Source organism: Neovison vison, chromosome 1, assembly GCF_020171115.1.
Source record: "Neovison vison isolate M4711 chromosome 1, ASM_NN_V1, whole genome shotgun sequence".
Classification (NCBI taxonomy): Eukaryota; Metazoa; Chordata; class Mammalia; order Carnivora; family Mustelidae; genus Neogale; species Neogale vison.
The window spans coordinates 213,463,391-213,490,761 of NC_058091.1; the positions used below are offsets into that span (position 1 = coordinate 213,463,391).

The 27,371-nt window shown below is 45.6% G+C and overlaps 1 protein-coding gene across 1 annotated transcript; it reads left to right on the forward strand.

Annotated features, from left to right (window-relative positions):
- Positions 1-12,784: 12,784 nt before the first annotated feature.
- On the forward strand, positions 12,785-20,821 carry LOC122901122 (orthopedia homeobox). Its single transcript, XM_044240547.1, has 3 exons — positions 12,785-12,821; positions 14,121-14,530; positions 20,291-20,821. Exons 1-3 carry the CDS (start codon positions 12,785-12,787, stop codon positions 20,819-20,821), a joined length of 978 nt encoding a protein of 325 aa, XP_044096482.1.
- The last annotated feature ends 6,550 nt before the right edge of the window (positions 20,822-27,371 follow it).

Below are 27,371 nucleotides of genomic sequence, written 5' to 3' on the forward strand. Positions count from 1 at the left end.
TTTAATGGATGGGAATTAAAAGGATAAATCACAAACAGAGTAATTGTCAAAACTGAACTAATGCTTACTATGTATATATGTTCTATACCAAGTTCATGAAGTACATATTCATTATCCCCATTCTACAGATCATCAGTAGGGGTTCTTTTAATAAGTGTTTTAAGTCTTTTAATAAGTGTTTTAATAAGTATTGCTACCCTTAATTAATGTGTGATGGAAATTTCGTCCAAATCCTGGAGTTTTCTATGAAACCAATCAGGGTTAATCCAGGAGTGGGGAAAGAGACCTGGGGGTTGGGAGACCTGAACCCCAACCCTAGTTCTCCAAAGCTGTTATGCGCCCTCGACTTGTCTGGGCCCGAGTTTGTCATCATTAAAAAGAGACACGTTAGACATTAATCCCTAAGGATTCCTGGTTCTGAGGGTGGACCCTTCACGTTGGTATTCTCTCTTTTTGTCTACCTCAAATTTCAGTCCGGTCCTCTGTTCAAACACTAAGTCTCTCACCAGTAATGAATCACAGGGAAGTCTCTGCACTGCGCTCACTTTTCAAGGCTCAAAGCTGAGCACAGAGCTGGAGAGGGAGAGCACAACTTCCTTTATAAAGCCACACTGGACTTCTTGGCAACAAGGCCATCTTGACATTTCACCGTCAGTCTCCTTCTGAATCGCTCTGCACAAAGCTGACCTGGTTAGCCCCATCCTGCATAGGATGCATAAGTCCAATAGTAATGACCTTTCCTTCATAATTCAGATTGCTTAATAAGCATAATTTGAGTTGCAGTATCTGATTCCCAACTGCTATTGAACAACTACGACATTCATTCATTCTTCCTTTCATTAATTTACTCAACAAAAACTTTTTTTTTAAGACTTTATTTATTTATTTGACAGAGAGAGAGAGAGAGCACAAGCAGAGGGAGCAGCAGAGGGAGAGGGAGAAGCAGACTCCCCACTAAGCAGGGAGCCTGATGTGGGGCTCGACCCCAGGACCCTGGGATTGTGACCTGAGCTGATGGCAGATGCTTATTTGACTGAGGCACCCAGGCACCCCAAAACTTTTTTGAACATTATGATGTATCAGGCACTGTCAGGGCTCTAGGGAAACTAAGGTGAGGAAGACAACATCTCAGACCTCACAGTGCTGGTTTTCTCAGATAAAGAGGCAGTAAACAAGCATGTAGCACCCTTTCAAGTGGTGGTTAGTGCTATGCTGAAAAAATAAAGCAAGTTAAGGGATAAAGGATAAAGAATGATGGATATATTTGACTCCTTGGGGGGACTTTTTTTTAGATTTGGGAAGAGGATGCAGGGGAGTCCTCTGTATAGAGATGACATTTGAGCAGAGACCTGCTCAAGTCCCAAAACTCAGGTTCTATTCAATGGGATTGGGTGGAAGTGACCTGTATAACTTCTGGCTTGTTCTTTTAAAGCAAGAAGGATCTGATCCTCTTCCCCCTTCTTCCTTCCTGATGGCTAGAATGTGAGCCATCCTGAACAACATGGACAAGGGGGACACTCTAGTAGCTGCCTAATTCTCATCCCAAGAAATACAGTACTTTTTTATCTTCTTGGAGGGGATGGTTTTCACAAGTTTAATTTCCCCCTGTATATAGAAATTACTTTTTTTTTCCTTAATGATTGTGGGTTGTCTCCTAATCCAGCATTTACTTTCTTGTAACTTTCCCAAATTGTGGAGATTTTGATCACATTACGTCTCAGCACATGTCTTTCTAGGTTGATATCCTCTGAGTTCTATTCTGACCTCAAGGAGAATGCCTCCCCAATTCCTCAAATTCAATGACATCAGTTTTATTCTCTGCTTTCAGTTAAATGGTACCAGAGGCTATTGTCCTCAGGCTGGCAATCCAGCCTGGAACCTACAAATGTTTATTGAATTAAATTCACTTGAACTTCAAACAGCAGTTTCTCTTTAAAGAGAGCATGAACTAAGTTCAAGTTTCCAGACTTCATAGCCTGGCTTTCAGGTTCTTCCCTAAGCAGACAACATGAAGCTATGGAAGAAATGAAGACTTGGAGAGGATTCCTTTGCATGAACCCTCTTTCTCTTCTGTCCCCATCTCAGCTCGATTTCCTGGCCAGTACCTATGTACCCCTTACATCTCAATTTACACATTATTTCCCAGACCCCCAAGACCAAGTTGGTTTCTCCTCTGATATTATCTCATGGCTTATGGTACTTGCTTTTGTTGTTGTTTGTTTGTTTTTTAATACACACATGTTTGTATTCATGTCTCTACTCTTTCTTCATCAACTCTGAAGGCATGATATACCCATTATACTCACAGGTCTCAGCCCAATGCTTGGCTCATAGCCAATGCTCAATAATAATTTGGTAAATGAATGAGTGAATGAATTGTCAATGAGTAGATGGGCAATGGATAGTATTTTCTTGGACTCTTCTCTCTCATCCCTATGTCTAGAAGCAAATTCTAGGCTCTCCCTAAGAAATAGTTCTAGATTCTAAATCACTTATCACTTCTTCCACTGCTCTCATTCTGGATTATTGCATTAGGCTCCTAACTGGCCTCCAGGTTTCCACTTCCCTTCTCCTCTCCCCCAACACACACCAATCTTGCAGTACAAATGTGAGGAAATAAATAAATAAATTTTATTTATTTGAAATAAATTTAATTTAATAAATTTATTTCAAATAAATTATTTATTTATTTATTTATTTGAGAGACAGAGTGAGTGACTGAGAGAGCACAAGCTGGAGGAGGGGCAGAGGGAGGGCGAGAAGCAAACTCCTGACACAGGGCTCTATCCCAGGACTCCAGGATCATCACCTGAGCTGAAGGCTGATGCTTAACTCCTTTCTTATCTTCCGACTAGTTCAGATAAACACTACAGTTTTCAGTCTCCACTGAAGTAGGTATGGCCATAAGACAAATTTTGGTCACTGCCCTGTGAGAAAAAGAGATGGATGCATTTTTGAGCCATCTCAGACCACAGGACAGAAGCCAAATGTTGAGGAAGGCAGAACAACAATAAAGAAGCCTGGATTCCTAAACTCTTGGAGCTGCTATATCAGCCTTGGAATGTGAGCCTTGCAATGTCAGAATAAAATTCCGTGTTTTCAAAGCTACTTTAACTTGGGGGTCTCTATTACAGCAGCCTAATATGTACTGTAACTAATACATACTCCCCTCCTTACTGCAGTCCCTTCGTGGGAAGTAAAAAAAAAAAAAAAAAAAAAGATTATGCCAGGAAAATGTTTATGGAAAAGTCAATATCCCTCCTGATGGGTGATTGAAAATTAAGGGAGAGGAGAATACACCCTTGCTCTAAAGCAGCCAGAATAGAACTATCTCCTGCCTCAAAAGACTCTCTGGTTCCATATGTTAGCATCTTGGGAAAGCTGGGGAGGGTGGAGAAGGAAGCTCTCTGTCCCTTGCTTTCAGTCTCTAATGTGAAGAATTCCTTTGGGGAGTGAAAGGAGAATTAGCTTAAGCTCTGGATTTTGGGGCTTTAATGGGCTTAAACCGACTTTTAATCAACCTTCACTCCCTGTCATCCCAGTGTGTGAATTTTAATCACAGTCACTTGCATCTCCATCTAGGGCAAGGTTTGAGTATTTATGGTGCTCTGTGGTTTGAGGCTGCTGCCCTCCCCTGCCAGAGCCCCAACTGCCCAGGGCTGCATCTGGACATAAGCTACACACCAACGAAGTAGTTTTTTTCTGAAAAGTCTCTGCAATATGGAAAGATTTTATATAGATTTGGATTAATAAACTCTATTTGGGTCAATTGGAAGACCCGTAATTGTTACAAATTTGTTAGACTGGGGGCGGCTGGGTAGCTCGGTTGGTTAAGTGTCTGCCTTCAGCCCAGGTCCCGGGGCCTGGGATCGAGCCCCAGGTTGGGCTCCCTGCTTAGTGGGGAGTCTGCTTCTGCCCCTTCCCTCCCCTCCCCTGTGCTCTCTTTCTCTGGCTCTCTCTCAAATAAACAAATAAAATCTTTTTTTTTTTTTTAAGAAACCTTTAAAACAAAACCAAAACAAAAAAAAATTTGTTGGATTGCATGCATCTTCTCACCAGTTGTTTTCTTGGAACTTACTGGTTGACAATTTATTTTTGATTTTTGACTTACCTCTTCCCTAGATGCAGATTTATTGATAGAACTCCTCTGGAGATTCACATTATTTCTTCTCTGAAAGTCTTAATCACAAATATTAAAGGCTCATCTAGATACTACTCTTTCATAAGCTAAGGCTTGTGGGGGGCCCTGAGCCCCCTGAAGTTGTTTGCAAATACATGCGTTTTCAGGGGAGGAGGGCCACAGCTTTCAACAGATTCTCAAAGGGATCTGTGACTCCCCAAGGGAAAAAAAAATACTCTTTTAAGTGCAGGAGTTTCCACCAGAGCTAGCTATGTTGATTAGGGAAGCAGTAATTTGGGATAGTAATGATTTACCTCCAAACCATCCTCTCCCAAGCCTCCTACTGACATCAGAAAGATAGGGAAATCACTCATCTGGGCAACTTGCCTCTCCTTGAATTCCTCTTTTAAAATGGGAACATTCTATAAAGGATATTACATTAGCTTGTAACACTAAAGAAAGCTGATTTATCAAATTACTTTCTTCCTTGGGATGCCAGCTTGGTGGGTTGGGAAGGCAGGAGGCTCAGAGGACATAAGCTAGACTGACCTACTTCTCAGCTTTTTCTCCACTTCCCAAAGGGTGCGATGCCCAGTGGTCACAGGCCACCAATGACTAAATAACTAAATGCAGGGCATGCTGAACTGTAAGGTCCCCTAGGCCAAGGATCTGCCCCTGTGTTCACCTCGCTCTCACCTGGGCCCAACTCAATGCCTAGCACATAATAGATGCTCAGTAAGTACTGGTTGGGTGAAAAAGGGAAAGTGGGTCTGCTACCTCATTGTCACGTTGTATGGATGATGCGTGTTTCCTTGTCTAATTCAGAATGGTTCCAGATGATAAAACTGAATCAAGGAGAGGGTTAACAATCTAATTAGAAATAAAGACTGAGCTACCACCACAGGTGGATGTGGGGAACGTGCATGTATACACACCTCGAAGTAAAGAAGGAATTCATTCATGGGCTGTCCACAACCTGATAAAACCTGAAAGGTCAGAGCTACCCATTTAGGAAATCTTTGGAATAATTTATTTAAGACTTTTTCCCTCTGAGGTGGTTAAAACAGAGTTGTTGCCTTGTCAGAACTTTAATAAAGTTTGGGAAATGACGTGGAGAGAATGCGAACGTCCGAGGCCCTTCTTCCACGCCAGGTGTCTAAGCCGGTTGAAGCCGAGGCGTTTGCCGCCCGCCGATGCCTCCCGCCGCGCTGTACTCCTGCGTCTGAGCACCGGTTTGTTGTGACTCGCTCTTTCCCGGTCGAACGGACATCCCCCTCCCCCCCTCCCCCCCCCCCGCTGCCGAGGGCTTCCACCTGCGCCCAGAGCTTCCCTGGCCTACCCCCTCAGCACCCGCCCGGGTCAGGGTCTCCGCGTCCCGACCTGCTCCTCCGTCGGCCGGTGTTCTCGAAGTTGTTTGTGCAAACCCGGCTCCGGACGCGGAGCGGACGGGCGCGACCCGGGAGCAGCCGGTAGCCCCCGCACCTGGCGCGGCCGCCCCGCTCCGCCCTCCCCCGCGCGCCGGGTTCCGCCCGCGCCGCCCGCCGGAGAGAGCAGGCCGCGCGGCTGGCGCTGCGCCCCCTGGGGGCCGGGCGGGACAGGCCTGGGTGCCCCTCGGGGACCGGCGGGACCGCGCGACGGCGTGAAGGCTCGGCGGCGGCCACTTCGGGCGGGCGGGCCGGGCTTGCAGAGGAGTTGGGCTATTTTGTAACTGCACCATCCACCCAAGCCTCATTACCACCTCTTAATGAGACCCCTTTACTCCGTGACGTGCAACCGCTCCATCTCATTAAGGAAATCGCTCTTCAATGCTGATTATTTTATTTGCAGCCATAATTATATTTCTTTCGGCTAAATCACGGTTTAATCGAGCCCACATGGAGGGCAGCAGCACTAATTACGGCGGGGGATGCGGCGGCGGCGGCGGCGGGCGCGGGCCGGCTGGGGGTGGGGGCGGTAGGGGGTGCCCGGGCGGCGGGCGCGGCCGGGGGGCCTGCGGGCGGGGAGGGGCGCGGGCGGGGGGCGGAGGCCTGGGCTCAAACACAACAACTTATTACTTCTAATTCCCCAACTGTCACCAAATCACCTGCACGAAACAAGAATCTAATTTGTTAAGCTGGCATGTCTGCAGATGGAAGATCGATCTTCTCTGTAGATTTCTCTAATTGAGTGAATATAGACGCCCGGAATTAGCCGCACTCGGGCTGCCGGGAGGGGGCAAGGGAAGGGGTGTAGAGAAAAAAGAAGGGGAGGGAGGGAGGGAGAAGAAAGCCGAGAGGAAGGGGAATAGAGAGAAGGGGAGAAAGAAAGAGAAATGAGGAGAAAAAAGAAAGGAAGCAGACGCAAAGAACGGAGAAGAGGGAGAGCGGAAAGAGAATGAAGGAGTGGGAAGATGAAAAAGTAGAAAAGAGAAAGAAGAAAGGAGGAAGAGAGAATACAGGGAAGAGGAAAAAAAGGAGTGAGGAAAGAGGAAAAAGGAAAAGCAAAGGCAGATGGGTAACGAAAGAAGGAAAAGACAGGGAAAGAGGAAATTCTATTTGAGGAAGGCTCATTACCTGTAGAATTATATCCCCCTCTCCGATCCTACCCCCCAAAGTCTAAAATAGCCAGAGAACCCTAGCCCCGGTGTCAGTCGTAGTAAGCTGGGACTAACTGCTTAGGAAAAGGAAAAGGTTGGGACGGGGGAACCCGGCTGGGAGCGAGGGGTGGGGGGAGGGGCGGGCGCCGGCGGCTCCAAGAAATGGCTTACAGAATTACATTTGTTTTTCTTGTGATTTTATTAAAAGTCACTCCTCATCTCCAGAATGCGTGAAAATATCTACTTTCCACTCAGATACACCGCATTAACTTGTTGGAGGGGAATTTGTTTGTTTGTCTATTTTATTTATTTGCTAGCTAAGATTGATGCAGTCTTATTAGCGCTATATCTAGTTATAGAAAGAGATAAGGATGAGATGTTTTTCTTTTTATTCCAATTACTAGCCTTGTCACCTAACTGAATAACTGATATATGATTATTTATCCTGAGTAAATAGAAATCAGAAAAGCAGCGAACTTAACACATATAAATAAAATCTCTGTGTGGCTTATTATATTCCGTGTGGCTAATTGGGGCCATTAAAATTACAGGGCTAAAGGCAAAAAAAAAAAAAAAAGAGGAGATACGGAATCAGGGGGCGTGTTCTGATCTGTCATTGTTTTGTGTAGAGCTTTCTGCGTTGAAGGCCACGGAGGCGAATTGTTAGAAGGTAATGATAGGGGGGAAAAAAAAAGCGAGGGACAGGCCCCAGCGCCCAGAAGAGTCACACAGGTGGACTGCATGGTTATAGTTTGCGAATTCGAATGTATGGGAAACTGTTTATTGCAGGGGGAGGAAATTACGTGGAGCTCCTGAATCGCCACAGGCTTCCAGGAAGGGTAGGAAATCAGACAGCCTCTTTCCGGGCGAGTTTTCCGCTGCTCTGTCGCTCCCGGCACAACCCCGCTATTCGGGTGAGCAGGCAGTGGATACACACTGCTCACACAAGCGCTCACAGAAGTACACGCGTCACGAACACGCAGCCCCTGCTCCCAGCGCTTAAAAAGAAACAGCCTGGAGTATGGGTCCTTGGCTTTTAGTTCATAGGCTGGGGAGCCCGGGTCATGTAAAGAGTTTTTGCGGCCCTAGGCTCCCGCAGCGACATTAAAGGGACAACCCTGGCTGATTGCTGCCCAGAGTCTCTGAGCTCGGGAGCATGCAAGTTTGGGCTTGCCCCAAGCCAGGTGGGCTAGGGGGTAGAGGCCCTCAGTTTGTCCTGGTGAGTCGCTGCCGGCTGGAGAGCCCATGAAGCTTTCTCAGTGGCCAGGCAGGAGTATTCAGCCAAAGCCTCTGTGGCTGTGGTCTCTTTCGCGGGAAACCCCAAGAGAGTTCTTTAATGCACAGAAGTGTAGAAGTGCCTATCATCCTTTCCCAGAGACTTGGCTGCCCTCCCAGATCTCCTTCCTTCCACGCACCCCATCCTCAAAATGAGTCCCTTCAAATGAGCCATACATCAAGCAGTCCCAAACTCTAGCCTGGCGAGATGTGGACCACTGACCCCTGTCCCCCGCGATGAGGTTTGGGGCTGGGGGAGCTTCCATTCTGGCAACTGGGGTAAGATATAGGAGAAAATGGTCACCATTGTTTCAGACAGGGTGGCCTTGAGAGCTTCTTGTTTCTTTCTTTTTTTTCCTCGAATATTTGCCCCCCACCCTTTATTCTTTTCGAGGTTCTAAGATAGGCCTGAGGAATGGGATCTGATTTGCCATTGCGTTTGGGTTATTGCATATCTGGAAAAGTAAACAGGATTGTTCAAGTCACTTGATTTGTTTTCTGTAAGCAAATAATACCCAAAAGCATGGCTGTAATTTACCACGAATTAAAATTGATTCTTTTCATCAGGCAAGAAAATAGGAAAATGTGAGATCGTTAATTATTGAGGGAGGCGCTCCTCATTAAAGGGAACAATGTTACAATTCAGCATTTAATAGCAGGAATGTGAATAATAACGCGCCATATTTCAGCCCACTGTCTGCAAAGAAAAGGGAGCAGTTTACAAACAACCCAAGCAGCCGAAAGTTACATTTAATAAACACCCGAGGTTTCTGTAAGTGGAATAAACAATCAGGGAGCTGGGCACACTACCCAATTCTTCAGGAGCACCTAGTATAAATTTTTATTCTTTCTGTCTGTCTCTCTGTCTCTACAAAAAGATTCACAATGAGCACAGAAATACAATTAGAGATAAAATCAGAATTACAAACCTAATTAGCATAAATCCATCATTAGGGCACTTGCTGCCAGGATTTCCCACCCCATTCACCTCCCCATCCAACTATACTGTATTTCTAAATCTTTCTCTGGACCAGGATGGCAAAGCAGAAGAGACACCCATTTGGTAGTCGCTGTGTTTGTAGTTTACATAATCAGCCATCAAGGTTTTGATTTAATATGTATATACATATCCCAGAAAGCCCATTCTCTCAAAACTACAAAGTTCTAGGGCTGGGTCTGGGCGCTCAGCGGGTCGGGAGACAGAGCGGTTTCCCTGGCCTTTAAATGGTCTTTGTGCTTCGTTAAAAAGGAGAAGCAGAAAAGAGGAGAAAGCAAAAAAAATGATTTCCCTGTGCATCGCCCCTTGGCAGGCTCTTGTACAAAATTCAATCTCTATTTTTTATGAGAAGTAAACTGTCTAAATAAATTTTATTAGGGGCAACCAATATATTTTCTGGTAGTTCCCTTTGTTCCACTTCTACGTGTGTGTAACAATCTAAAACCTATTTATTGAGGAAAAATCACTGGATCCGTCATAGAAAATCCTTTTACTTTGCTTTGAAGTGATTTCTGAAGACATTCTTGTCATTCCGAAGATTTGGGGGCCATTGCGCTAAAGCCTCGCCTTGTTAGGGACTTCAGTTCCCATGATCATGTGGGAAATGCCTTAAATTATCAATAGCAATGGGCCTGACCGGCACTTTCCCGGCTGCCCCAGGAACGTGGGAAGATGACAGGGAATAAAACTCTGGTAAATACATCTCAGGCGCTGCCCAGGTGGATTCAGACTTTGGCCAGAAGGAGCTGCCGAGAGGAAACCGGGAGCAGGGACGAGCATTTTACATCCAGACTATTGTCGTTTTCCTCACCACGCCTGCTGGCAACCGGCTCCCGACATCCGGCTCCAGCTCCAGCTTGCACCCTCCCCACCTCGACGCCCCCACACCACCCCTGTCACCCCCTCCCACTCTCAGATTTCCCTTTCTTTTTTTCCCCCCTTTCCTTTATCCCTACCCCCCCCACCAAGATGCTTATGCTCTGAAGTCTTGGAAGAAATGATTTAGTTTGTTTATACTGCTATAAAAATCAAGACCAATAGAAAAGTCATAAAATGAAGCGGGCTATCAATCACGCCGCAACATTGTTATTCAGTGGTTACTAACAGAGATGGATAATCCTTTGATTTCGTCCCATTGTTATTACTCTGATGTGTCTTCACATTAACTATTACACATTTATTTATCGACCTGAAAGATACAACAAAACAGAATATACGAGCGAGTGCGTGTGGGAGGACGCTGCACGGCCCGCGGCTGTTCTGGGAGTGGCTGTGGGAGGAGGACAAGAGCGTCTGTGTACACTTGAGAGCGGACTCGGGGCCCCGCGCCCTTCTTCTCTCCCCACGTCGCGGCCTCCACTCCCTCCCTCCTGACACGGTGCACCGCCAAGGCAAAACGGGCCTCCACGGACTTGCCTGTTTGGAGCAGCAAGGGTCAGCTCCCAGGCACCCCTCTCTCTTGCTTTGACACTTCTGCCCACCTCTGCCCCAGCGCTCGGGTCTTGGAGCCCCTGCAAGTCCCTCCAAGGTGGACACAACCCCCTGCGAATCCCAGCAACGTGCAGCCAGGTGCGCACTTGAGAGCAGCGTCCAGGACGCACGCCGCCCCGCCCCAGGCCGCCGTCTGGCCTCTGGCCTCGAACGCCTGGCGCCGTCCCTTCTGGATTTGGGGTTTTGTTTGGGGAAGGGGAAGGTTTTACTGGAGGGACTTTATTTGCCTTAGGTTTAGGCATTCTCCTTCCAAACAAGGCTTTCTCGAAAGGACGCTAGGTGTTTGCGGAGCACCCTGGGGGTTTCCAAACGTGCCGCTGCCACCCGGGCTCCGCCAGGCTGCTATCCTCGTCCCCGTCGCCCCGGTCCCACACAGGCGGTGTTGGCATCAGTTGCGGCGGCCGCTGAAGCTCGGCCAGGCCCAGAGCTTCCGGGGAAGCCGTCTCCGCAGCTTGGAAGGAACCGCCGTGGCTGATGCCCGGCAATCACGCGTGTGTGCATGTGTGCGCGCGCGCACGTGTGTGTGCATGGGAGGAGGGGAGCAGGCTGCAGGAGAGAAGGAGGAGGAAGCACAACTGCCCCAGAGTTCGCCTTGCAGCCTCCTTTGTCTCCTTGCTCGGTCCCTGTCACACATGCAGCTAAGGACACACACACACACACACACACACACCCATTCCTCTCGCATCTGCTCTCAGGCAGCATTTCCAATGTTTTGTGTAAGTCAATTGGACGGCGAACAAAAAAAGCCATTTGCTCGGTATTATTTAAAACAGACTTCATAGGACCACCCTTTTGTGGAAGCTTTATTTGCACTAAATGAATAATCTTAATTGCATCACTCTCGAATTAAAAATCAATGTTAATCAAGTTGAGAGTAGTAAATATCAGTTTTCATTGTGCCTGGGTAGAGGGCATTTTTCTTGTGTTGCAAATAAAAATACAAGTCAAATAACTTTAAAAGGGCATTATGTTCTGCTACAAATACAATTGAAACGGATTGTTTAGGAGCAGATCAGAAATGGTACAGAATTTTGCACTTAATTTCCTCAGTTATCATTTACAATAAGAACCTCTGGGCTTGACAGCCAAGTCTAAACAGTAGTAAATTAGTACAAATTTATACTGATTTTACTCTAATAATCGTAATAAAAGCTTATAGATTTGGCACTAATTACATAAATGCCTAATGATCTTGAAAATTACTCTGGTTAGAAATATATTACTAATCTAAACTTTGTTGTTGGCTGGCTCTGAAAAATCAGAACATTAGAGATGGTTCGCTTCACTTGTGCAAAGCACTTTAAATTGTTCAAGTAGTTTAACATATTCAAGAAGAAAATAAAGAGCATTTAACTTTATTTACAGCCATAAGTGGAATTGGGAACCGAGCTGAACTTAGAAACTTTGACCGAAAGAGCAGGATGTGGGGCCAGGATGCAAGCGTGGGCCGGGCAGAGGAGCGGGCTCCCAGCGGGAAGGGTACAGAGTGTACGAATCGGCACTCTGCTCGGGGCCCTGAAACTGACTGCGGGCCCAGGAAGCGCCGCGGGGGGAGTCTACTCCTTTTTTCCTCTCTAAGCTTGCTGAGGGGTTGGTACTCTTTAGAGCCGGGGTCCCAGCCAGGGGAATCTGTACCCTAGGCTCAGGCCTGCTAGGCGGCCGCGAAGTCTAGGCGCGTTCTAGAGGCTGCGCAGGGCGCGGGTTGTGCTGCGTGTTGGCAGGCCCGAGCCAGCAGCAGGCCAGGGTGGCCCACAGCGCGCGGGCGGGAGTGACTCTCGGGTCACGCGGGGGTCAAGCCGTGCTCTGTCCCTTGGGCCCGGGAAGATCCTAGTAGTCAGAGACAGAGCTGCACCTTGGAGGGAACAGGGACAAGGAAAAGGAAAGGTGTGCCTGGAGAAAATCGCGAGAAGAACCAGCGGAGTCCGGGCCGCTGAGCCCCCGGCGAGGCCGAGGCGGCCACCGCTGCTTTAGCTGCTGCTGTCGGCTGGAGCTGCCAGGGCAGCCGCCACCGCCTCCTCCGGGCGGGCGCGGGCGGGCGGGCGGGCGGAGTGGGGGACTCTCCCGGCGCTGACATTTGCAGGCTGCCCTCCTGATTGGTCCCCTCGCCGAGCTGCTCACGGGTTCATTCAACTGTTAAGCACCTCCCCGTCTCTCTAAAGGACATTATAATGCAAGAAGCCCCCTTTTTAACCACAAACCGAATTTTCTTTCATTTAGGTGATCTATATATATCTATATCGTATAGCTTATAGCTTATATCTATTTTAAATAACTTAAAGCCGCTAAAATTTGGGGGGGAACAGCTTTCGCCCTGGAGCGGTGCGCGATGCTGTCTCACGCCGACCTCCTGGACGCCAGGCTAGGTGAGTGCGCGCCTCTCGCCCGGGCAGCCAGGAGAAGCCCGGGCAGGAAATTGTCAATTTGTTCCTTATTTTACCTTAATGCGCCCTAAATGGACTAATTTCTTTAAAAGTAATTGTGCTGCATTAAAGTTTAATTTGATTTAACATCGTCTTTAAAAAAAAAATCTATGGAATATGTAGATCCAAAAAGGACTAGGGAAATGTTGTTACTTTTTGTTTTTCCTCCCCCCCTTCTTCCCTCTCCCTTATTATTATTAAATTTTTTTTTTTTGAACGGCGATCTACCCTGAGATAATTTGTTCGGAGGTGTTTTTCTTTCTCTCTCTTCCCCGCCTGTTTGCTTTGATTTGGGATTTTTTTTTTCTCCTCCTTTTTCCTTTCTCTCTTCCACTACCTCCTTCTCTACCCCTCATCTAAGTATGGTTGAATTTGTAAAAATCTGGCATAAAAGAGAAGTCGCTGCAATCGAGGCGGATTTTCTATGTGTGTTCACTGAGAAAGGAGAAAAGCCAAATTCATCCCTACAGGCATCCCCGCCTGCAAGGGACTCGGCGTTGACAATGTCTGAGGGGAACGCGCCTTTTATTTCTCCGGAAAGAAAAGTTGAATTCTCTGAAGTTTGATTCACTATTCTGTCTATAGAGTTTACTTGAGTTTCCTAATGCGGTCTGGGTTGCTGAGCTCTGTTCCGGTTTGGGAATCTTTGGTGATGGATGTGACTCCATTTTCCAAACACTTTCTCTGATTTGAGGGAGAGGCGGAGCTGATTTGGGTTGATTTCAGAGGGTGGAAAGCTTGGAGAATTATTCATCTTCCAAAAGTGAGAGGGAATCGGCTGAGGGCCGGCGGTAGAGTTCGCTAAGCTGCCTAAGCGCAGGTGAGGCAGAAACCAAGAAGTCGTTTACTTTTCTTTCTTTCTTTTCTACCCCCTCACCCCCACCCCGCCTACCCCAACCTGGTCCAAGGTCCAAGGGGCTTCAGGAGTACTGTTCATGAAAGGGACTCGGAGGCACGTTTCTTTGCCGGGACTGGGCGTGTTTCATTGCGGGAGATACGAAAGCGTGTGCTGTATACTACGGGAGCTGGCTGCCGGGAGAGGGGAAAGGGTCGGCAGTTGGTATTCCAACCTGGCTGTCCAAATTCTGGGGAACCTAGCTGAGCATCCCGGGAGTTTCCTCTGTAGGGCGAACGTGGGCGCGGAGGGAGCCGAGGATGGGGCTGAAGGAGGACCGCGAAATGAAGACGGTCTCTCTTGGCATCGCCAGGAAAGTAGTGACCGCGATCCCCTTGCCTCCTCAGGTATGAAAGATGCCGCTGAGCTTCTGGGCCACCGGGAGGCGGTGAAGTGTAGGCTGGGCGTGGGGGGCTCCGACCCTGGGGGCCATCCGGGGGACCTAGCGCCCAACTCCGACCCAGTCGAGGGAGCGACTCTGCTGCCCGGGGAGGACATCACTACAGTGGGCTCTACGCCGGCCTCGCTGGCGGTGAGCGCAAAGGACCCGGACAAACAGCCGGGGCCCCAAGGCGGCCCGAACCCCAGCCAAGCCGGCCAGCAGCAGGGCCAACAGAAGCAGAAGCGCCACCGGACGCGCTTCACGCCCGCGCAGCTCAACGAGTTGGAGAGGAGCTTCGCGAAGACTCACTACCCCGACATCTTTATGCGCGAGGAACTGGCGCTGCGTATCGGGCTGACCGAGTCCCGAGTGCAGGTACGCCGGGCTTGGGCGCGGGGGCAGCAGACAAGGAGGGGCGGGAGGATATGGGCAATAGAAGTGGGGTCTTTTCCTTGACGGGGTCCTGGGCTTGCGCTTCGGCTGCCTGTGAGTTCTGTGGACAAGCAGGGCCCCCTTCTCCCACCAGTAGAGTCACATTCCCACAGAAATGCCTCAAAAGCGAAGCCGGCGTTGTTCGACTGTTAGGTCGTCTCATTCGTCTTGACTGAGAAGGGAAGCTCCGAATCTCCCAGCCTCCGCACCTCCCAGCCTCTGCGTCTCCCTGGCGGCTAAGCCGAGCGCGCACCTCCACTCCAGCTCGAGTTATTGACAAGTATTTCATTACCACCTAATGAGTCTGTGTAAGGCGTCTAGATAAATGCGGGAATGCAACAGTTATCCACAAAACTTGAAAAGGGAGAAAATAAGACATAATGGCACCACCCCCCCAAAAAACAAAAAAAACCCAAACAAACAAACAAAAAAAACAAAAACAAAAAACAAAAACCACATCTGAGGTTCACCGTGTAGCTTTATTCTCCTGAACATCTCCCTCCCGCCGCTCTACGACAAAATACCCCGAGCTTTGAGGTTTGCAAAGGTTTTAAACTTTGATGATCTACCAGTGCGCTGAGGGAGGCTGAAGAGATCCCCTACAGTCTGTGAGCCCTGGTTTCCCCTAAGGAAACTGGGAGGAGAGGGATGAAGGCTTTCTGTTGTAGATATCCGATCTGAAGAAAGGACATTTAGGACAGGAGAGATTGACAGGTAGTAGGTGAAATCATTACTGATCCCTTGTTCTCCTCCAACCACCCTCCAAGTTGTAAATTATATATAACTTATAAAATCACACCTATAACTTTTCTGAAAATTAGGGGAAAAAAGTATAAGCCCAGCGAATCTCAGATTTTTTTTGGCTTCTTAGAAGAATGAAAACAATATATCAGATATTTTATGGACAAGTGTGGAGGTGAAATTCCAAGTCGCTAAGTTGGTCTTGAGCTATCCAGGGTTCTGAAAACCCTCCTTTTCGGCCTCCGATGTGATATTTCTGTCATGTTGAGTATCAACTATAGCTGTAGGTGCTTTAACAAATTAAGTTTAAAGATATCAGTTCCTTTATATTTGATCTAAGAAGTAAGAGGCAAGGCTGTCCATAGTCACAGGGTTGAATATTTCTGTCTTTGTGTGACATTTTAAAGATAGTCTAACCTGGAAAAATAGCATATGCTTCTTTCTAAATAGTCAGCAAATGGATATTATCATTGGGGACTTAAAGTGGTCAGATTAATACAGAAATAATCAAGGTATAATATAGATTAACATTTTTACTCAGTATAAGTCTGGATGGTTTCATTAGTGAACTTTGGAAGCCCTGAACCATGGGCCGTTGAAATTAAACAACCAAAGAGTGTTAATTGCATTGTGCAGATATATCCTATTGTGTAGATATATACTATTTGTTTTTTAAAAAATTTACTTACCTTTTCTTTTGAAATCTGAAGTCGAGTCCAAACCTGAACAGAGATACACAATTTCAATACTTCCACTAAGGCTAATGATAATACTGGCTTGTTAAAATCTCATAAGTTCAAAATTCATAAATTTGCTTTTTGTCCCTCAAGAGAAATACTACCTGATAATTTTTGTTTTAAAGAGTAAAATGCTGTTGCTTGACCTAGACATAGTGGTAATTAGTTTAAATTAAAATAGAACTTAGAATCACAAATAAAATATAATTGGACAACTGACTTTATGAAAAAAGAAAATGAGGTCTATTAAACTTTATTAGGTCTTCCAAAGGTTAATGGCAGTGATTCTTTTAATATAAAAAGTTGTAAATGAAGTAAAATACAAACTATGTTATAGAAAGTTATTTTCCAAAAGTACACAAAAGAATAATCAAGAAGAAAAAGACAAAGTACTTTAATTGTTCTAGCATAATGTTCAACAAAAGATAATAGCTTGGGGCTGCTGATAGGAACAATTTAATAGAATGGCAATTTCAATATTTTTAAAAATAATGTTTCATAGTTTAAAAAGTAATCAGATCAACATAACCTTCTTAATTAACATTTCAGAATGATTAACATTATGTAATGTAATGCAAAAATAATTTATGGAAAATGTATTTACTTCACAATTCACTGTACCATTGCTCCTTGACCAAATTCAAATTAAATAGTAATTGGTTTATGTTCTTATATGATGAGTCCTTCATAGTTTTCTTTATAGTTAACAGATTGCCACACATTCTTTTCAGTATGTGGGCCACTGCACTGATTAAAAATGATCTAAATATTTAATTTATTACAATTGTATGTTTTTAAAGATACTTTTAAATTCTAGACTAACTGATCCAACACACTTATTTTTAATCTATATCTGGTATATATCACACTTTTTAAGCACTTATAAAAGCACCTCTACTTACATGGAGGCCAATTCCATGTCTGATATCGCTCCCTTTTTCTGGCTAGTGTAATAAAACCATTCCTTTTATAGCATGCCATTATTAGAAACCAATTTCAGAATTATTTATAACCTGGAATGGCTTATTAAGCAGCAATGCGAGAATCATGCAAATTACGCGATCAAATGCAATATAATAAGCATAATCATTAGTCTCTAGCACGGATTAATTAACTTTCAATATTTTATTTACATAAAAACCAAATCAGTGAAATAACTTCTGCACAGTCAGGCTTGCCTTTCAATATTTTATACGAACAAAAATAATGTGCTGTAATTCCATTGACCGTGTCCCCCAGAATGGCCCTGTCACCTGCCACATCTTAATAGGGGGACAAGCTGAGAGTATTTTCTAGTTTTCTAATGGAATGAGAAATTGCATTTTCTTCCTCTCCCAGCACTATTAAAGTGTAATGAATTCGGCCCAGAGTTCACGGCTGGCTGATCGAAATGAACCTGAGATCTCGGCTTTAATACAGCTCCCCAGATTTCCTCCCAAATCTTCACATTAATCATTTGCTGGATTCCAATGAGATCTTCATAAAGCGTTTGCTTCGAGGGGGAAAAAAGTAATATTCTCTCTTTCTTCCTCTCTTTCTCTATTTCTGAGCCATTTATAGTTGGGGAATTAAACGGGCTATATATTTTAAAATACATTTACAGTATGTCTATATTACTGTAACAGCAGATATCATGAAAGTGGATTTTTAAATTCCAACCTCCATTAGATTCTCACTGTTGTATTAAGCATTTTCTGAGAAGAGCTGCATTTCAAACTGAGTACAAAGTTGGCCCGTGGCTGCGGTTAATATATTTTCTGCAGTTGTCATCTGTGCATTCTCAAAATCTCCCTTAGGTTTTGCCTGCATTTTAATCCGTCATGCTCTAGTTTTCAAGTGGAAACATTCACATTTTAAAAACATATGCATCATAGCTTGGAACGGAGGTGCTCAGACCCCATGCAGATTTTTTTCCCAACCCCAGTAAGCCATGAAACATAAAAAATTTTGTAGCCATCATTTGACTACTAACCCTCAAACATAATTGAGCACGATTTTTCGATTATCCCTATAATATTTAGTTCTTTAACAGCTGTTCTTTTCCACCTGTGTCTGAGGTTCAGAAACCCTTCTAGTGGGTGTGTTTTACACTGAAATCCTATGGGGCAATCCTGCCCCCTTCTTTCTTTCTGCTGCTTCTCTTCCCACTCTCCCACAGATGTCCGCCACCTTCCTCCTCCACGTTCCAAACATTCAAACATTCTCAAGACTCATTGACACTTTGCAGGATGTTAGGAACCAGCCTTTATAGATACCTTTCACAATATATCTGGGTGTGGAATGTGAGATGGGACTCTCACCTAGACACCATGCCTGTCTAGGGCTTCTGCCAGTTTATCTCCCCCAGTTCCAGCCGTGGATGGGGAATGCAAGTGACCTGTGGCCGCAGGTCTCCTTGCCGTGTTTTCCTTGGCTTCTGTGGGTTACTCTCCGCTCCAGGCCACTAACAGCTCAATTCGCTGCCGGCAGCATTGATCCCGGTTACTATCAAGGGCCCCGCAGCCTCATTAATCCGTCCTGCCACCAACTCAACGGGCTTTAGCAAGTCAGGGACCCTGCATCTTTATACAGTCTGGAACTTGGGGTAGGCAGAAACATGGCAAATGGGGTAGAAATCAGAGAAAGATAATATGGTGGGCAATGGTGAGAGTGTTGTGGCAGGGCCAGGCCGACCCAAAGATAGGAGATAATTCTAGATTGCAAAGCCGTTCACACTGTTAAGCGTACAGTGTCTCCACTTGCGCGGGTGTAACACACCTCTGTGAATAGCTGGCTCGCCAACAACAGGTCAGTTACGTCAATACTCATGACCCTTTATCTTGCAGAATAAATGCTGAACATTAGCTTGGATTAACAGATGAATGGCCTTTTGGTCATGAATATGGTCAAATTGCGTTTGCCAAATTCTAAGAGGAAACTCATCAGTATGAGCTGTGTCTCACATCATTTGTATTTATGCACAGTAAACCTCCACCTAACTAGATGTTAAACTGACAGCCTGCCATGTCGGTATGCTGCGAATTATTATGATGATTTTTTAAAATATCGAATTAAAAAAATAAATATCAAATCCAAATATAAGGAGACAGGGGGCTACCTTGGTCAGGCAGGTCTGACATCTTTAAGAAGAAACTTTCCTTCCCGTGGTAGCGAATAGGACATTAATAGGCAAATTTGTTTGGTAAGTTCAGAAATTCAGGGTTATTGTGAATAAAGAATGAGTAGAAGGTTTATTTTTATTTGGAGTATATTTTATCAAACACATCTCCTTTAAAAAGATATGTGGCTATTGGATCTACGCAATATTAAATTTGATTCATTACTAGTGTGAGCTTTAAACCTGACCTTTAATTTGTAGTCAGAAAATTTGCTTTCAGTTACAGATGAAACAGAGGAAACAGAGAGGGGGGGCTTGCGGAACTGGAGGCCCTATAGCCTCGTGTCCTCAGTAAGTTTCTTAAAATAGACTGGCAAGCACCCGGCTCTGGCAGCAGATTCCAGTGTATCTGCACAGCTCAGATAAAAGGTGCCGTTAGTGGGGTTTGAGAATGAGGCAAGGAGACTTGTGGCAGAAGCACCAGTCGCTGGGAATCACAAGTCACGGTGGCGACCCAAACAACACCGCAGCTCAGTGCCGCTCACTTTCCCACATGGATCACTATATTAACCTCTCTGCTCTGTCATCCGTGGCGTTAGGGTTTTTCCTTTGTCTTTCGATTTTGAGACCGGCTATGTCATGCACAGCCTTTCATCAATTTCCAAATTTCCAGCGTTTCTGAAAATTCTATACCCCATCAGTGTTATAAGGCACGCTATTAAGCCACATGGGTACACATGTTTATCTTCATTTGTACACCTGTGGGTCCAATTTTGACACATGCCTGCCTGCAGACTTGTGCATCTAGGCAGTGCACAGAATGTGCCAGCATGCTGGGGCGTGTTGAACGCCGCGCGCGGTGGTGTGTTCGCACCGAGTGTAGGAGCGCGGGGGGCACGACTACTCAGGACCCCGGAAGTGAGCGCTTGCTGAGTGCCCCGGGCGCCGGTTTTCTCCAGCTGACCAAGAACCGCGGTCTCTGACTGGCCTTGGGGGCGCGTTGGGTCGAAGGCCCTTGGTCCACCTGGGGCAGGTCTGACGCAGGTTTCTCAGGCTCAGGCCCCCGCCCCTCCGGGCCGGTCCGCTTGCTGATAGCGCTCTGTCTGTCTCCCGCCCCGCCCGCTCCAGGTCTGGTTCCAGAACCGGCGTGCTAAGTGGAAGAAGCGCAAGAAGACCACCAACGTGTTCCGCGCGCCGGGGACGCTGCTGCCCACGCCAGGCCTGCCTCAGTTTCCGTCAGCCGCCGCCGCGGCCGCCGCCGCCATGGGCGACAGCCTGTGCTCCTTCCACGCCAACGACACCCGCTGGGCGGCGGCCGCCATGCCGGGCGTGTCACAGCTCCCGCTGCCGCCGGCTCTGGGCAGGCAGCAAGCCATGGCGCAGTCGCTGTCCCAGTGCAGCCTGGCGGCCGGGCCGCCGCCCAACTCCATGGGCCTATCCAACAGCCTGGCGGGCTCCAACGGCGCGGGGCTGCAGTCGCATCTTTACCAGCCAGCCTTCCCCGGCATGGTGCCCGCCTCCCTCCCCGGCCCCAGCAACGTCTCCGGCTCGCCCCAGCTCTGCAGCTCTCCGGACAGCAGCGACGTGTGGCGGGGCACGAGCATCGCCTCCCTCCGCCGCAAGGCGCTAGAGCACACAGTCTCCATGAGCTTCACTTAATGCAGCCGCGCCCAGCCTGCTCCGCCCCCGGCGCCGCCCCCAGGGCCGCCCCGAGGTCCTTCGGCGCGCGCCCGGGCCCCAGCTCCCTGCCCGGGCCCCGGCCCCGGCGCCCTGCCCCATCCCCGCCCGGCCTCCGCCACTTCTCGTTTCGTTCTCTCCTCTCTCGTTCGCTCTCTCGGGCTCACCCCAAGCCCCAGCCCGCGAGGCCTCCCCTCCGCCTGATTTCGCTCGCCCCGGTCCCCTCTCCTCCTCCCCACCCCCAGCTCCTCTTCCCGTCTCGCTTAATCTTCCCTGGCCCGCTTCTCCCGCGCCTCACCCTACCCTTCGCAGCTACCCCCGGCCACCCGGCTCGCACGCAGCGTGCTCGCGCCCTCCTCCCAGCCTTCCGACTGGCGGCATTCTCACCTACACCTTCAACACGACGCCTACGACCCCTCGCCCGCCGCCTCCCCTCGGGTCCCTTCTTAACCCGCACCTCACACCCCTTCTCCCGCGCCCTGCAAAAAGCATCCTTCCCGCCATTTTACTTACCAGGGAGTCGACTCAGGATCTGAAATCAGACACCAATGGACTGGTTTGTGGGCAGAAACACACACACTCGCACTCTCGCTCACTCTCAGACACTACATACACTCGCGCACACACACATACACAGTGCACCTAGGTCACACACGGACGTGTTCAAGGGACAGCACAATGTTAGGGATTTTCGTCTTAAAGGAGGACAAGCATCTGCTACAACCGCCTCATCTGAGGGCCCAACGGACATAATTTGATTTATCCCTGTATTCTTTCTCCGAACTCCTGGTTTTTTTCCTCTCCCACCACCCGACCCTTGCCCCATGCACCCAGTCACATCCATGCAGCCCTCTATTGGCTTGCAAAAGAACACTTTCATTTTATCTTACTTTTATTTTCTTAAGCACAACTGTGTGAGGTTATTGAAGGGAAGGCTTCTCAGGAGGAATATGCCAGTGGATTGGGTGGCTGGAGTAGACTAAAGCAGTCATGTGATGAAGAAGAGGTGATCCTACCCATTTTGATAAGTCTTTATAAGGAAGAATAAAGTAAACGTAAGAAAATTTTCCTTTTGTAAAAGTAAAAGCCACATCTCTTTTCTGGATCCTTCAGGACTGGGGTTTGTTTGCTTCCTTTTCCGTTTCTCTCTCCTCGCTGCTCTGTGCCCTAGGTTGTTTTGTGGTCGTCCTGTCGTCCCTCGTGCCCCTCGGCCACCGCCCTGGCCCTTGCCGGCTGCTGATGGGTGCACTTGGACATCTACAACCCTGCAACTTTGTACAGAGAAACACAATCAGCTCTTTCTGCATGTGCTGGTCAAATCCAAACCCAGAGAACAGAAGCTCTTTCGAAGAATGAACAAACATGTGAAATAGGATGTTTTGTGTAGATAAAGCATTCTTGTTACATACTGGTCAATTTGTGATATGTTTTAACTTCTTGTCTGTGCTTATTTATGGAATTTGGTTTTCTTAATAAATGTTTGAGCTAATATAAAGCATATTATTTGACTTTTCCGGACAAGTTTATATCAAGTTAAATGTAAATGGTTAAAATAAAATCATTTTCAGTATGTGATATGGAGAATGATGGGTTTTGTTGTGGCTGAATTTCAGGAGAGGGTCTCATGGGGGAGGGGGAGAGAGCTCGTCCTGTGGGCTCTCAATTCGCGCTCAACCCGGTGGCAGGATCCCCGAGTTAGGGATCCCCAGCTCTCCACGGTTTCCGGGTTGCACCGCAGCCCAGGCAGTGCTGTCCCACGCAGCTTCTGGGTGAGGAGGCAGCGCCTCAAATCGCAGGCCGGAAGTTAGGAGGCCCGGCGCGGAGGGCCTCACGTGAGCGCGAGGCCTCGCGAGGCTTTGAGCCGCCCGGGGCCTAGGAAGCCCGAGATAGGCCTCAGGGCCCGGCTCCCGGCACTAAACGCAGGGCGTAGGGTTGATAAGCCTTGCGTGTGGACGGTTTCCTGTGGACAAAGAAGTGGAGGGCGAGCGTGGTCCGGCTGCGTGCGTGTGTGAGGGGCAGGCTGTAGGCGAGAGGAAGGATCATAGTGAAGGAAGCCTGGGAACCTTCCGGTGTCACCCAAAGTCTCATCTGACCCCAGGTACACAGTGGCTGTGAAAGGACCGGGGTGGAGGGAGGTGGGGTGCGCCAGAGTGTGTGTGGGAGGCTCGTGATTTCCTTTCCTAGGCCCTAGGCCTCCCGGCCTTGTGAGAGAGGCGACCGACCAGGTTCCTTTGGGTCCTCAGGATGTAGGCTGGGCTTCGGGTACTGGGACTTGGGACCTCCCAAGCGGAGGGAAACTGTACATCTGAAAAAGTTCCTCAGGACTACCTGGCTTTGGGCTGTGCCTCTCAGGTTTTGCCTCATCTGGCCACTCTCATTTTCTCGGGGTCCTTACTTGGTGCAAGTTAAATTCGAATATACCCACGTGCTCGGGGGACAGCCCCACACTAACTAGTAGCAAAAATTGCTGTTTCTTTAGTAGTCTGGGTGGGAAGGTTGTGGGTGTGTTTTAAACTTGGAGGCAAATCAATATCGCAGGCATTCTTTGGAAGGCTAATCAAAATCGATCTTGTAGTTTAAAATTTAAGGGTCATTATAGGCATTGAGAGTGCACCCTTTCCCATGGGAAGATTTCTCATTTGGTTGCCACTGAGTAAATCCTAAAAAGACCCTCGCCCTAGAATATAGTTTTGAACTGCTGGGCTACATGTGAATTCTAGGAACTATTAATTGTTACTCAACTAAGAGCAGGGAAATCTCCTCGAAGGCAAGACAAAAAAGCCATGATTTTCTATGATACAGAAAAATTATATCTTCGCGTTGCCTTAGGAATTAGAGGTAAAATTGGTGGGTAGGGTTTACCGAATATTTCAATTCTACTTTTTCTAAAGCTTATTTTTAGTATAAAGTTATAATATTAAAGAAGATAAAAACATGCTCATTTGGGATTTCAGATAAAAATGGAGCATTTCTGTATTTTAGAATTCCAGAATTTAGTGACATAATCACATTTCTGAAATGTCTGTAGATGAAAAATATGTTTTCTTGTTTTTACATTTCATCATATTCTTAGTGCTTTTTAAAAAAAAATTGAAATCGTAGCTACTGTAATCTCAAGTCACATTTAAGAGATCAGTACAAATTATAGATTGCTTTACCAGTGAGCATGGAAGGTTGTTTACAAGGATGCTAATTTTACAGCTTTTTTATGCTGCTATAAAGCATAACTTTATGATGTAGGAATGCAATAAAGGATGCTAAATGGAATCTTTAAAAATTGTATTTCTCAAAGGCAAGGGATATCTTTCATTTGAAAAAAAAAATGGGCCAACTCAGAACACTGATGAGAAGTTACAAATCAACTGAAGTGATAGATGCTTTCAAAGATACTTATATTTCATAATATAGTGGTTATTTATCAATATTATAATGAAAGTGTACATTTTTTCACTCGACCTGACTTTAGAATAATATTTGTTTCTATAGCAATAGATTTTTGTATTAAGAATTCTGAATATTTTTAATGTTATATATGCTATTAGCATAAGGCAAGGCAATCTGGTCTAAATTGTTAAAGTTGACAGTTTAGCAAAGATAAAAATGAGAGAATGAAAACCTTAATCATAAATCTGAAAGATTTCTGCATTTTTGAAGGAGGGCAAAAAATCTAAAAACAAAATAAAACTTCTTGGTATTTTTTGCTTTTTATCAGCAGCAAAACAGTTTGTGTCTCGAACTGTTGAAGTTATATTAATAATTACATTAAAAAATAAAAATAATGATAACTGATATTAGAACACAAGGTAGATAAGTACAACATGCTGGATGTTCTGCCTCTAATGAATTGTACTTTTTGCTGAGTTGCCTGTTTGGCATTGAATACTATCACCACATGCTAGCTAGAAAAACTCCAAGTTTATCATGATGTTACTATGTGATTGATTTATTTGAATATACATATTCATCCTTGTGTATTTTTTCCCCTCAAGATTGGTACTAAATATATGTGGCATAACATGATGGCCTGTTAATGATGTGCACTTAGTTTACTTTTTGTTGATGGTGGAAGAAATATGGTATAGGAATTCAACCTACCAAAGATGGTGTTAAGTATTAAATACAAAATAGGATGTGGAGTAATTTGGGTAAATCAAGGTAGATGTAAGTGGAGAATACGGATGAAATCCTAACATTGGAGCCATTTATGTTTGATGTCCTCAATGACTGCTTCCTGTAAAAATGAAAATGTTTGTAATTTGGGTTGTGGACTGTGTATTTTAATTTTTAGGATAAAGAAAAAACTGAACCCACAGAGATGTGTCTTCTAGTAATGGCAATAGTTAACCTGTCAGTTGAAAGAATGTAACCTTCCTTTTCTCCTTTTCCTGACATAAAGGTAATCTCATCTGAGGGCATTTATGTGAAGAAGTAACAGCATGGCATGGTGAAACTACTGGCTCATTAATCCTGGCATCTACTTCCTACAGGGTTCCTTGATTAGTTAGATTCATTCGGTGGGCATTTCGGAGTTTTTGATTTGTCACCATTGACTAGGTTCACTGAGTTCAGGCTAAATTGAGCCAGAAGCAATGTTTATTAGTAATTTTGTAGTACAGGCTACCCTAATAATTCAGCCCAAATATCTCATCTGAAAAATATCCATTCACCCTCGCTTCTAATGTGGGTTGCAGCTGTGTTCATAGGGAATTGAAAGAACACAAGTGATTGGGCATGTATTTTCTAAATTATTAATATGATGGCTAATAGCTGTAAGCCCATCCTCGTATCCAATGCAGAAATCAAGATTAATTTTAAAAATGAAAGCAGCAACAAAGGGGGGCACCCCTTGCCTGGCTCTTTGCTCTCATCAGTACAGAGCTTTTGGTATAGGAACCATGGCCTGTTTAGCATGTGGTCATTATAGAGAGAAACAGAACAATGCCTTTTGCTTTTCTTTTTGCGTGCTCCGCCAAAATAAGACCTGCATTTTTAAGATTTACTAGAAAGTGCTTTTAAGGAATTTTAGGCACAAGCTACAAAGAGGCCCTCTCTTGATTTTGACAAAGTCATAATCAGTCTTTAAGCAGGTGTAATTAGTTGTTTGTGTGATTAAACTCATCTTCTTTCCACATGATCAAATAGCATATATATCCAAGTTTCCTACTTTAAAGCTGAGTTGAATTTGAGAGAGACTTGTTGCAGTTGCTCATGCTGCCACAATCCCCTTTAGGTCTGAGTTGAAGTAATTCACAAGTAGCAGGGTTAATTAACTCACGTGGCATATATAGTATATGTTCTTTATATCTTTCACTGAAATGTCACAGGGCTTTATATGCTTTTGCTCACAGTCATTACTGAATCTGTTTAAGATAAACTCAAACAAGGTCGGATTAAGAACTCTAGAAACCCTTACTGAAAAGATGATACATGATTCTTAAGAAATTAAAAAATAGAAATACTAGTAAAACACAAAACATAGGTATACTGACAGTAAAATAGTTCTTTCTAGATTTTATAATTGCAAAATTCTGAATGAGTTCAATAAGGCTGAGCTGGTTTCTCTTCTTGCTGCCCTTGTGTTATTAATCATCACATGCTTAGTCTGCCATTGGTACTCCAACAGTAATTTCAGAAAGAATATTTTCAGATATATTTGCCTCTAGTATCTTACATTTGAACCCTGTTTTTCAGCTTACAGAGCACACTATCTCTTTTTAATCATCATGTCACCTTTATGAAGTAGATACTATAATCCTTATTTTACAGATGAAGATATTGAAACTCACAGAGACTAAATGACTTGTCCAAGGTCACATACCTAATAAGTGGCAGAGATAATTTTTTAGGTTAGGTCTTCAGATCTTTCAGCAAAACCATTGTATTTGTGACATGTAGATTTTGTTTTTATTCTTAAAATATTTTCAAGGAAGAAACTAAATCACTTCCTTTATTTAGAGGTTTAACAATCCAGCCCTGTTATTTAAACAGGACAGATGATTTTTGACAGGACGTGATAGCTGCATTAAAATTAAATATGGTTTCAAGAGTCTAGAAAACACCTTTCCTCTTGAACTTTACCCTCTCTTTAGAAATGAATTCAAGATGGTTCTACCACGCCAATGAGAAGACTCTTTATTGTGTGAAGAATCTTTATCAATTGAGTTGTTTTCTTGTGATTTGCGCTTTGGGCTGATGGTGCAACAAGCAACCTGGGAATGGGCTCTGAGAGTACTTGGGGGGAGGGTGTGCTGTCACTGTAAGGGGGAGGGGATGGTTTGACTATCCCCAAGGGAAAGCATTCTTGAATCCCTTGGTGCTACAGATATGTTTCTTTTTTTTCCCTGTAAGACTTTATAGAGAGATCTTTTGATGTTGCTTAATATATTAGTCACAACTCAGGATAATCTGTTTCTCATTTTCCTGTCCTTCACATATTAGAGACCCACTGTCAATCATAGAGTCATAAAATCATAGCATTTGAAGGGATATTTGAAATTACCTAGTTCACATTCCCTGATCACAGTTGTTCTTT

What these genes read in the sequence shown, in the direction of transcription:
- LOC122901122 (XM_044240547.1), top strand. Translation starts at nt 12,785, where the DNA reads ATGCTGTCTCACGCCGACCTCCTGGACGCCAGGCTAG. An exon ending in CCTCCTGGACGCCAGGCTAG is followed by an intron (nt 12,822 to 14,120) that starts GTGAGTGCGCGC and finishes TTGCCTCCTCAG; the next exon opens with GTATGAAAGATGCCGCTGAG. An exon ending in TGACCGAGTCCCGAGTGCAG is followed by an intron (nt 14,531 to 20,290) that starts GTACGCCGGGCT and finishes CGCCCGCTCCAG; the next exon opens with GTCTGGTTCCAGAACCGGCG.